Raw genomic sequence first — 13008 nt, 5'->3', positions numbered from 1 at the left:
GAATCAGTGTAATTAAACACCGCCAAGTTCTCCCCACTTTAAAGTGCTACCACTGAGTATCTTTCTGTATATTTCTCTTAAATATCTATGATTGTATCGTTCAAAAATAGTAATTAATTATTTAGATACTAGCCAGTGTGAGAGCGTAAAGGTTACACCTTAAGTTAGCGCATAAAGTTTCTACTGGTACTCCCAAAGGGGTAATAGTTGCGAGATTGTTACCAAATAAGATAAAAGATAATATTACCTATTATACCGTCCTGTCATTGACAGGAAATATTACAAAATAACGGAGCATACACTGTCCTCAATGGATATATCTGTACTGTCCAAAGGCCTATCATATTGTCCCACTGGTACTTTGAACAAATTCGAAGTAATTAAAGACATACAGCTTTTCGTTAGAAAATTAGGCTTAAAAAAGTTTTTTGCTAAAAAAACTGATCCCAGCTTCACAGAAGATGATTTGGCTGCCCTTAGTGATTTGGAACAATTATCTGAAGAAACCAGTCAGGAAGCAACCAACTGGAGGAATAATTTAAAAACCAAATCCAAATTTATCCCTAAAAATACCACTTCCTCCCATTTAGACACATTCAACCAATTAGTCTGTCAGGAAATTTCACAAATGAGAACTCCCCACTCAGGAAGCAATTTAAATTCGGAAGAGAAATTGGCTTTGAAAAAGATACAAGATTGGGACGATGTGGTAATCAGGGAGGCGGATAAAGGTGGCAATATTGTCATTTGGCCTAAAGAAATGTATATTAAACAGGTGGATAAACAACTAAAAAACAGACAATGTTATCAAAAACTGTTTAGCAATCCAAGTGAGGCTTACCAGAAAATATACAATAAGATCATTAAAGAGGCCAATGATAGAGGCATAATAAACACCCTGGAAACCAAATTTCTATCTGTTAAAGAACCTAAAGTAGCCACATTCTATCTCATCCCGAAAGTCCACAAAAATATTAACACACCGCCGGGTAGGCCAATTGTTTCGGGCAATGAGTGCCTCTCTGAACATGCCAGCCAATATGTCGATTACCGGCTTAGAGAATATGTTGAAGCTTTACCGTCGTTCGTAAAAGACACGATGGAGGTGCTACACAGGATAGACAATATTAATGTCAAGAAAGAAACATGGTTAGTGACTGCTGACGTTGAGGCCCTCTATACATCTATTGCCCATGACCGTGGCCTTAAAGCAGTGGAGTTCTTTTTAGAAGAGGGTTCAAAAGAGGAACCCATGCATGATTCATTCATTTTGAAATTATTAGAATTCATACTGAAATACAATTTCTTCACTTTTGCTAACCAATTCTACTTACAAATACAAGGCACGGCCATGGGCACGGCCTGTGCACCCACCTATGCCAATCTCTTCCTCGGGTGGTGGGAGCGAAAATGTGTGTTCACGGATTCTATGACCGAAGAGACGAACCAGATACCTCTCTGGATTCGGTACATAGATGACATCATGTTCCTTTGGGAAGGCACACGAGAGGATCTGGATATATTCTTAAGTAAACTTAATGATAATTCTTTGAATATCAAATTAACTTACAATTTGAGTCAATCTAAAATTGAATTTTTAGATTTGACCATCTTTAAGGATGAAGATGGTAAAATCCATACAGATCTATACCGTAAACCGACTGCCACCAATAGTTTGTTGCACAAAACTAGTGCCCATGCACCCGGAACCACCAAATCACTACCCATTGGGGAATTTCTCCGGATCAGACGAAACTGTAGTGATCTGGATTTATTCAAATCACAAGCTAAAGATCTGGAGAAGAGATTAGTCGACCGAGGATACAGCAAACGCGGGATCAAAAAAGCAAGGACCAGGGCGCTCAAAATGGAACGGTCAGATTTACTCAGAAAAAAGACCAAAAAAGACCAAGATGCCCAGACCAGATTAATACTAACCTACAATCCATCTGTGCACCTAATAACCAGAATTATCAATAAACACTGGTCCATTCTCCAACTAGACCAAGATCTGAAACCAAATATTGGGGACTCTGTTAAAGTTGGATACAGAAGAAGTAAAAATATTAAGGACCTTGTATCTACAAGTCACTTCCAAGTGAAGAAAACTAAGACAGCCATTGTCCCTGGTTCTTTTCCGTGTGGCTCATGTTCTAGCTGCAAACACATCATAAAAAGTGACAGCATCCATGATAGATTCGGACGAACACATCGTATAAAACATTACATCAGTTGCACTACTCAAAGTGTCATATACGCTTTACATTGCCCCTGTCCGAAGATATATGTTGGCATGACGAGCCGCAAGTTACATCGTAGACTGCAAGAACATATTCGAAACATTAAAAATGCAGGTAAAGACCTGGAAGAGGATAAGCCCTTGACTTCTGTGGCTCTACATTTTTTGCAATACCATCAATCTAATCCTTCAAGACTGAAATGCCAGGGAATGGAAAAAGTTTCCCTTGGCATTCGGGGTGGCAACTTGGAGCAAGCTTTGTTAAGATCAGAATGTAGGTGGATCTACTTGCTTGATTGTGTTGACCCAAAGGGACTCAACGAACAGAATAACTATGCTTGTTTCTTATAATATCAAAATTCCTTATGAACAAATCTAGTACCATTATTTGGCATAAACCTGAGGAGATTCTAAATTAAAGGGGTTCTCTGCCTTGGCTACCCCTTTCCAGACTTTCAAACTCCACATTTATTTACCCTCGTTCCTCCCTCCCCAAATAGAGGTTTATTTTTTCATCATAACACCAATTATTTTCATTTGTATTTGCATATTTATTCTTACCTTTGTTTAAAGCACAGTCTATGTGGTGTAATTATACTCCACAACCCAAGAAGGTGATTTTCACTATTTTCACTCTTATCCATCCTTTGGTTATTTCCACACCCCATTGGGATTATGTAAAAAATACATTCCATCTACTCATCATCACTATGTGGAACTTATATTTATTTCATTATTAATGTTCACATTTCACCACATCTGATTATTACCCCCGTATACATAATTTTTAATTAAAATTTGCACCATTATGTTTTTAACATTCAGGGACCATAAAAGCCCCCTTATTACGTATCACAGTCCTTTGATGTTCACATTTTTTCCCACACTCCCCCCATCTTAGTAATTCACAGCTTAATTTAAATGTTTTTTCACATGATCACATCCTCACTTCCCAAAGGCAAACTGTTGCCTCTCACCATCACCTTCTTAGAAATCCCTTCGAGTTTATATTGTCATCGGGGTCTGAGGTGCATACTATTAAAATAAAAATAAAAACATGCTTGATATAAATTTAGTATCTCCCACTGTTATTCATATATTTCTTTATTTTCCCTTCCTCCCCTCCCCCCTTTTCTATTAGTGTCTTATACAGCTGGATGGGTATTCATATTATGCATGGGAACGGAGGATGACCCCACGATATCCTTTGACCTTGCCACTGATTATAATCACCTCTGTTGTTGATATTGTTATTTTTATTGTTATAAGAGCATACATTTCACTTGTATCTGTGACCAATAACAGCTTGCCCGTTCTTATAAAGTACCTTACGATATGAATGCACATGAACGGAGGACCACTCCAAGATAACCTTTAATTCAATCACTGATTAGTATCACCCCTGTTATTGGTTCTTTTCATAACAACATACATCATATGTGTATCTGTGACCAATAACGTCGTGCCGGTTTTTATAATGTGTCCCATGATAAATCCGTAAGTTACCTATGAATATCTTATCCCCAGATCGATATGAGAACAGTGAACTGATCGGTTCAACTATGATTGCAAATACTTCTTGTTGCTATACTGAGCGTACATTCGATCAGCTTGAATGTTCGATCCAGGGATTTACCCGATTATCAGTCTGTGTGTTTTTTCCAGTGTTCCTGTTTACCTCCGTTTCCATGGAAACGTCCTTACACGTCATTGTACTGATCATTCGATTGGGCAGCCGCGCCCCCCAGCAGAACCAATGTGTTAGTACTATTCACTTCTCCTATCACCATTGAGGGAGTACCTTGACGTAACGAATACTTCAGCCTATAAATGTCTGCATTAGAGCCGGCCGCCCCACCTTTGATAAAGCTCTTTTGCGAAACATGTTAGGGGGAGTAAGGACGCTTAGGTCCCTCTCCGGTTGTGTGTTTTAAATTGCTGTAACGGCCCTCGCGGGTCTACCTATAGTTCCGTAAAACTTATTTTGACTTGTTACTATTAGGTAGTCCTTCTAAACATAATTTAGTGCTGCTCCGGTATCCTTGGTATTTGTTATTTTGTAATATTTCCTGTCAATGACAGGACGGTATAATAGGTAATATTATCTTTTATCTTATTTGGTAACAATCTCGCAACTATTACCCCTTTGGGAGTACCAGTAGAAACTTTATGCGCTAACTTAAGGTGTAACCTTTACGCTCTCACACTGGCTAGTATCTAAATAATTCATTACTATTTTTGAACGATACAATCATAGATATTTAAGAGAAATATACAGAAAGATACTCAGTGGTAGCACTTTAAAGTGGGGAGAACTTGGCGGTGTTTAATTACACTGATTCATAAAGTCACATGACAACTGTGGCAGACTGTTAAATTGATCTATTTGACACTGCATTCTTCTCTCAAAAAATATATATATAGATATTGTGTTTATGGTTAACACCTGATAGAAGTTAAACTGCACACGTGCAAATACAACTGGGTCTTCTGAATATTAATGATCCCCCCAAAACCAATTGGGAGTCGGATTTGTACTTTCTAAATAAATACAGTCACACCAAACACACCTGATTGTTGCTAAGTTGAAATAAAATATATTGTTTCTTAAATCGCCTATTCACTATAGAAAAAACAGGCATATAAATATTAATAATATACCTACTCAACCGTCTCTGGTGTAATACCCACAGTGTTATACCATTACCTCCAAGTAACCATATGTACAGTTAATTACCTTGGATAAATTCTTACTATAAGAAAAATCTTGACCACTAATTATCCCCCCTAACTAATTGGGAGAGGGTAGTTTATCGTCCTAAACTACAGTATACCTACTTAGTTATCTATGGTATTGCACCTATAGAATAATACGACTACCTTTTAGTGGTGACTGTCATAGATTACAGCTACAAGTTATATTCTTACTTCCGTTTACGAGGGTAAGGGATTGATCTTATCTTTACTGCACCTCCTCTATCCAGGGTCTATATATCAATATATACTAACCCAATTTATAAGGCACCATATATATTGACTCTAATAATATTAAATTCATCGCCTTCTGGGTGTAGCCATTGTACCCTACTATTATACCCCATTAGAGGTGCCACTCAACTAATAGGATCTTACTTAGACGGTTGGAGATCTGTAATATCAATCACTTAGACATAGACTTTGCTCTAGTATCTGGGCTCTGTGTGATTTGAATATTGCTAATAGATACACACACCCAGAGGGCAGGTTATATTGTTTATACTGTTAAGAGGTTACTATATTGTACCGAGTACCTATACTCTCTTATTCCACTGCTACCTGGAGCAGTACCTTATTCTCTAACCTTGGGGGGCCCTTTATGTTACAGTGTTTTTAATTGTGTGTATCATTTCAATTGGTTTTTATTTTGAAATAAAAGTTAAGTTTTAAACGTCTCTATGCAGACAGAATGTTCTTGCATGGATCCTTTCTATCCAGTATCTAATATTGACACAAGCTTTTCTAATTGTTGAGTGCTATCCATGTACATTGCTTGTTCAGTCCTGTACTGAATCTGTTTCATATAGACAGATAGACATATAGACAGACAGACAGACATATAGACAGATAGACAGACAGATAGATAAGACAGACAGATAGACATATAGACAGATAGACAGACAGACAGACATATAGACAGACATATAGACAGACATATAGACAGACATATAGACAGACATATAGACAGACATATAGACAGACATATAGACAGACAGACATATAGACAGACAGACAGACATATAGACAGACAGATAGACATATAGACAGACAGACAGACATATAGACAGACAGACATATAGACAGATATATAGACATATAGACATATAGACAGACAGATAGACAGACAGATAGACATATAGACAGATAGACAGACAGACATATAGACAGACAGATAGACAGACAGACAGATAGACATATAGATAGACATATAGACAGACAGATAGACATATAGACAGACAGATAGACATATAGACAGACAGGTAGACATATAGACAGACAGGTAGACATATAGACAGACAGGTAGACATATAGACAGACAGGTAGACATATAGACAGACAGGTAGACAGATAGACAGACAGACAGATAGACAGACAGACATATAGACAGATATATAGACAGATATATAGACAGATAGACAGGCAGACAGATAGACATATAGACAGACAGATAGACAGACAGATAGACAGACAGACATATAGACAGATATATAGACAGATAGACATATAGACAGACATATAGACAGACAGACAGACAGGCAGACAGATAGACATATAGACAGACAGATAGATAGACAGATAGACATATAGACAGACAGATGGACATATAGACAGACAGACATATAGACAGGCAGATAGACAGACAGACAGATAGACAGACAGATGTTAGATAAATAGATGACAGATAGATACTTTGAAGTTTTTCAGCATGTGTCATGTTTTAACAGACAGTCTGTAGTAAGTGCAATGTATGTATTATTAGTTGCAGATATGCAGTAGTGATGTAATACCTACAGCAACATATTACAGACCCATTGCATTAGACAAATCCAGCGGTTGTGCTGTTGTCCTGACCATAGCGTTATTCCTGCAGATTAATCTGTACTCTCTTCTTGCAGCTGGGTGGCAGTGGCTTATAGATGACAGTTTAAGAAATCTTCACCTTATCTCAAGTGCTGTTAAACAGAAAATTAAGGTGAGTGTCCTTGTACGGTTTTGTTTCCTTATTATAAGTAAGTGTGTCTGCCGGTCTGCCACATGCTGGTGCTTCTTCCAAATACCGTGTGGTTTGTTCTGCCTTGGCACTTTCTCCAGAGAGGGGAGGGAAGTGGCAAATAATAATGATTTGATTACAAAAATACTCACCCTCTCTCATTCTCTTTCACAGGGCTGGTTCTATATAGAGGCAGTCTAGGTGACCGCTTAAGGGTGCCACTTTTGGGGGACTGCAAAATTAGTGTATATTTTTTACCTGCAGAATTTGTGCTTCATGTTAGGGGCCATATGTGGTGGCATAATGTATAGAATGGGAATGGTCTTCCCTGAAATATAGAGGCATAGAGGCCTAGTTATCAAGCCGTCAACCTCAAATATGCTGGAGTTCCGCAGCGTATTTGTGGCGAGGCTGATTCGCCTTAGTTATCAAAGGCTAGAGACCGGTAAAAGTAGAATTTTGTGACGTAAGCTTCGATCCGCCGGACTCAGTCTGACACAGATCGATTCTTACGTCACTCCAGATGTTCCGCACACAAGTGCGGCACTATCTGACTACTTTTGCTAGTTATCAAAAAACTAGCAGGTACGCTTGGCACTTTTCCAGCCCTGGAGCCGGCGGATCCCATAGGAATCAATGGGAGTCTGACCATAGCGAAAGTACAAGTTCGCTGCTGCCAGACATCCCATTGATTTCTATGGGAGCTGTCTACACCTAACACCCTAACATGTACCCCAAGTCTAAACACCCCTAAGCTGTCCCCCCCTACACCGTCGCAACTAAATAAAGTTATTACCCCCTAAACCGCCGCTCCCGGAGCCCACCGCAAGCTACTCTATACATATTAACCCCTAAACCGCCGCTCCCTGACCCTGCCGCAACTATAATAAATGTATTAACCCCTAAGCCGCTGCTCCCGGTCCCCGCCGCAACCTATATTAAACTTATTAACCCCTATCCTGCCCCCCCTACACCGTCGCCACCTATAATACATTTATTAACCCCTATCCTGCCCCCCCCACACCGCCGCCACTGTAATAAATTTATTAACCCCTAAACCTAAGTCTAACACTAACCCTAACACCCCCCTAACTTAAATATTAATTAAATAAATCTAAATAATATTTCTATTATTAACTAAATTAATCCTATTTAAAACTAAATACTTACCTTTAAAATAAACCCTAATATAGCTACAATAATCAGCCAATCAGATTTTTCCTACCTTAATTTCGATTGGCTGATAGAATCCTATCAGCCAATCGGAATTGAAGGGACGCCATCTTGGATGACGTCCCTTAAAGGAGCCTTCATTCGTCAGTAGTCCGTCTGGAAAGAAGGATGTTCCGCGTCGGCGGGATGAAGATGGATCCTGAAGAAAGAAGATTGAAGACCCCGCTTGGAAGATGACATCGCCCGGATGGAAGACTTCTTCAGCGCCGCTTGGAAGATGACATCGCCCGGATGGAAGACTTCTTCAGCGCCGCCTGGAGGATCACTTCATCGGATGGAAGACTTCTTCAGCGGCCCTTGGAGGATCACTTCTGCCGCTCCGGATCTCCTCTTCGGTTCCATCGGTGGCTCGGCTGAGTGAAGACGACTCAAGGTAGGATGATCTTCAGGGGGGTAGTGTTAGGTTTATTTAAGGGGGGTTTGGGTTAGATTAGGGGTATGTGGGTGGTGGGTTTTAATGTTGGGGGGGGGGGTTTGTATTTTTCTTTTACAGGCAAAAGAGCAGTTTTCTTTGGGGCATGCCCCACAAAAGGCCCTTTTAAGGGCTGGTAAGGTAAAATAGCTTTGAACTTTTTTTAATGTAGAATAGGGTAGGGAATTTTTTTTATTTTGGGGGGCTTTGTTATTTTATTAGGGGGCTTAGATTAGGTGTAATTAGCTTAAAATTGTTGTAATATTTTTTAAATGTTTGTAACTTATTTTTTTTATTTTTTGTAACTTAGCTTTTTTATTTTTTGTACTTTAGTTAGTTTATGTAATTGTATTTAATTGTAGTTATTTGTAGTTAATTTATTTAATTAATGTAATGATAGTGTAGTGTTAGGTTTAATTGTAACTTAGGTTAGGATTTATTTTACAGGTAATTTTGTATTTCTTTTAGCTAGGTAGTTATTAAATAGTTCATAACTATTTAATAACTATTCTAACTAGCTAAAATAAATACAAAGTTACCTGTAAAATAAATATAAATCCTAAAATAGCTACAATATAATTATTATTTATATTGTAGCTATCTTAGGGTTTATTTTACAGGTAAGTATTTAGTTTTAAATAGGAATAATTTATTAAAGTATAGTGCAGTGTTAGGTGTAATTGTAACTTAGGTTAGTTTTTATTTTACAGGTAAATTTCTCTTTATTTTAGCTAGGTAGCTATTAAATAGTTAATAACTATTTAATAGCTATTGTACCTAGTTAAAATAAATTGAAAGGTACCTGTAAAATAAAATTAAATCCTATGATAGCTACAATATAATTATTATTTATATTGTAGCTATCTTAGGGTTTATTTTAAAGGTAAGTATTTAGTTTTAAATAGGATTAATTTAGTTAATTATAGAAATATTATTTAGATTTATTTAATTAATATTTAAGTTAGGGGGTGTTAGGGTTAGTGTTAGACTTAGGTTTAGGGGTTAATAATTTTATTACAGTGGCGGCGGTGTAGGGGGGGCAGATTAGGGGTTAATAAGTTTAATATAGGTTGCGGCGGGGTCCGGGAGCGGCGGTTTAGGGGTTAAACTATTTAGTTGCGGCGAGGTGCGGGATCAGCAGGATGGGGTTAATAACATTATTATAGGTGGCAACGGTGTAGGGGGGCAGGATAGGGGTTACTAGGTATAATGTAGGTTGCGGCGGTGTCCAGGAGCGGCGCTTTAGGGGTTAATACATTTATAAGAGTTGCGGCGTTGTCTAGGAGCGGCGGTTTAGGGGTTACTAACTTTGATTTCCGGGGGCGCCGGTATAGGGGGTAGAACAGTGTAGTTTAGTGTGGGTGCTTAGTGACAGGCTAGCAATAAAGCTGTAAAAAAGCCGAAGAGCAGCGAGATCGGATGAGTGATAACTCTCACAGTCCGCTGCTCATTGCCCCGTACTTGGTGCGCGGCTTTTTGACAGATTTATTGATAACTTAGGCAATTTTTTTCAGGTCTGCGGCGGCGATGGTAGGCGAGCTTAGGCGGGCGTATTGGGCCAGCGAAGGCAGGAAAGTTGACACGATAGAGTGAAGGTCAGAAAGAAGAGCTGAAATATCTCACTTTACAGCCCCAGCTCTCTCTGCAAAAAAGTAGCAGCCTTCATAAAAGTTAGTGTAGCCGGCGACAGCCACAGTCCAACGGGTGTTACTGGGAATTTCATATACTGCGTGAAAAGTACTATTTCATATACTGTGCGACAAGTACTATTTCATATACTGTGGGACAAGTACTATTTCATATACTGTGCAACAAGTACTATTTCATATACTGTGCAACAAGTACTATTTCATATACTGTGAGACAAGTACTATTTCATATACTGTGAGACAAGTACTATTTCATATACTGCATGACAAGTACTATTTCATATACTGCATGACAAGTACTATTTCATATACTGTGAGACAAGTACTATTTCATATACTGTGAGACAAGTACTATTTCATATACTGTGAGACAAGTACTATTTCATATACTGTGAGACAAGTACTATTTCATATACTGTGAGACAAGTACTATTTCATATACTGCGCGACAAGTACTATTTCATATACTGCACGACAAGTACTATTTCATATACTGCGTGACAAGTACTATTTCATATACTGCGTGACAAGTACTATTTCATATACTGCATGACAAGTACTATTTCATATACTGTGCGACAAGTACTATTTCATATACTGCGCGACAAGTACTATTTCATATACTGTGAGACAAGTACTATTTCATATACTGCGCGACAAGTACTATTTCATATACTGTGTGACAAGTACTATTTCATATACTGCGCAACAAGTACTATTTCATATACTGTGAGACAAGTACTATTTCATATACTGTGAGACAAGTACTATTTCATATACTGCATGACAAGTACTATTTCATATACTGTGAGACAAGTACTATTTCATATACTGTGAGACAAGTACTATTTCATATACTGCATGACAAGTACTATTTCATATACTGCATGACAAGTACTATTTCATATACTGTGAGACAAGTACTATTTCATATACTGCATGACAAGTACTATTTCATATGCTGCGTGACAAGTACTATTTCATATACTGCGCGACAAGTACTATTTCATATACTGTGAGACAAGTACTATTTCATATACTGCGCGACAAGTACTATTTCATATACTGTGTGACAAGTACTATTTCATATACTGTGAGAAAAGTACTATTTCATATACTGTGAGGAAAGTACTATTTCATATACTGTGAGACAAGTACTATTTCATATACTGCATGACAAGTACTATTTCATATACTGCGAGACAAGTACTATTTCATATACTGTGAGACAAGTACTATTTCATATACTGCATGACAAGTACTATTTCATATACTGCATGACAAGTACTATTTCATATACTGTGAGACAAGTACTATTTCATATACTGCATGACAAGTACTATTTCATATACTGCATGACAAGTACTATTTCATATACTGCAGGACAAGTACTATTTCATAAACTGCATGGCAAGTACTATTTCATATACTGCATGACAAGTACTATTTCATATACTGCATGAGAAGTACTATTTCATATACTGCGAGACAAGTACTATTTCATATACTGCGAGACAAGTACTATTTCATATACTGCAAGACAAGTACTATTTCATATACTGCATGACAAGTACTATTTCATATACTGCATGACAAGTACTATTTCATATACTGCATGACAAGTACTATTTCATATACTGCATGACAAGTACTATTTCATATACTGTGAGACAAGTACTATTTCATATACTGCATGACAAGTACTATTTCATATACTGCATGACAAGTACTATTTCATATACTGCATGACAAGTACTATTTCATATACTGTGAGACAAGTACTATTTCATATGCTGTGAGACAAGTATTATTTCATATACTGTGAGACAAGTACTATTTCATATACTGCATGACAAGTACTATTTCATATACTGTGAGACAAGTATTATTTCATATACTGCATGACAAGTACTATTTCATATACTGCATGACAAGTACTATTTCATATACTGCGTGACAAGTACTATTTCATATACTGTGAGACAAGTACTATTTCATATACTGTGAGACAAGTACTATTTCATATACTGTGAGACAAGTACTATTTCATATACTGTGAGACAAGTACTATTTCATATACTGCATGACAAGTACTATTTCATATACTGCACGACAAGTACTATTTCATATACTGCGTGACAAGTACTATTTCATATACTGCGTGACAAGTACTATTTCATATACTGCATGACAAGTACTATTTCATATACTGTGCGACAAGTACTATTTCATATACTGCGCGACAAGTACTATTTCATATACTGTGAGACAAGTACTATTTCATATACTGCGCGACAAGTACTATTTCATATACTGTGTGACAAGTACTATTTCATATACTGTGAGAAAAGTACTATTTCATATACTGTGAGGAAAGTACTATTTCATATACTGTGAGAAAAGTACTATTTCTCTTGCAAGGTGTTTCCAGTCCACGGATTTATCCTTTACTTGTGGGATATTCTTATTCCCTACAGGAAGTAGCAAAGAGAGCACACAGCAAAGCTGTCCATATAGCTCTTCCTCTAGCTCCACCCCCCAGTCATTCTCTTTGCTGGCTCTAAGCACTAGGGTCTCTCTCGGGAGTGTAAAGTGAATGTGGTGTTAGAATTGTAGTTTTATTATCTTCAATCAAAAGTTTGTTATTTTAAATGGTACCGGTTTGTACTATTTACTCTCTAGCAGAAAAGTGATGAAGATTTCTCCTGAGAGGAAAATGATTTTAGCA

The 13008-nt window shown here is 37.5% G+C and overlaps 1 protein-coding gene across 1 annotated transcript in view; it reads left to right on the top strand.

The window, feature by feature from the left end:
- The window catches only part of TBCD (tubulin folding cofactor D), a 1563032-nt gene that overhangs the window by 821371 nt on the left and 728653 nt on the right, over positions 1 to 13008 (top strand). The window contains exon 27 of the mRNA XM_053710319.1: positions 6892 to 6968. Within this exon, the coding sequence (XP_053566294.1) occupies positions 6892 to 6968 (77 nt within the window). The remainder of the gene's footprint in view (positions 1 to 6891; positions 6969 to 13008) is intronic.

Source organism: Bombina bombina, chromosome 1 (genome assembly GCF_027579735.1).
Source record: "Bombina bombina isolate aBomBom1 chromosome 1, aBomBom1.pri, whole genome shotgun sequence".
NCBI lineage: Eukaryota > Metazoa > Chordata > Amphibia > Anura > Bombinatoridae > Bombina > Bombina bombina.
Note: the sequence above shows the minus strand (reverse complement) of the source record. Positions and strands in the feature narration are given on the sequence as shown.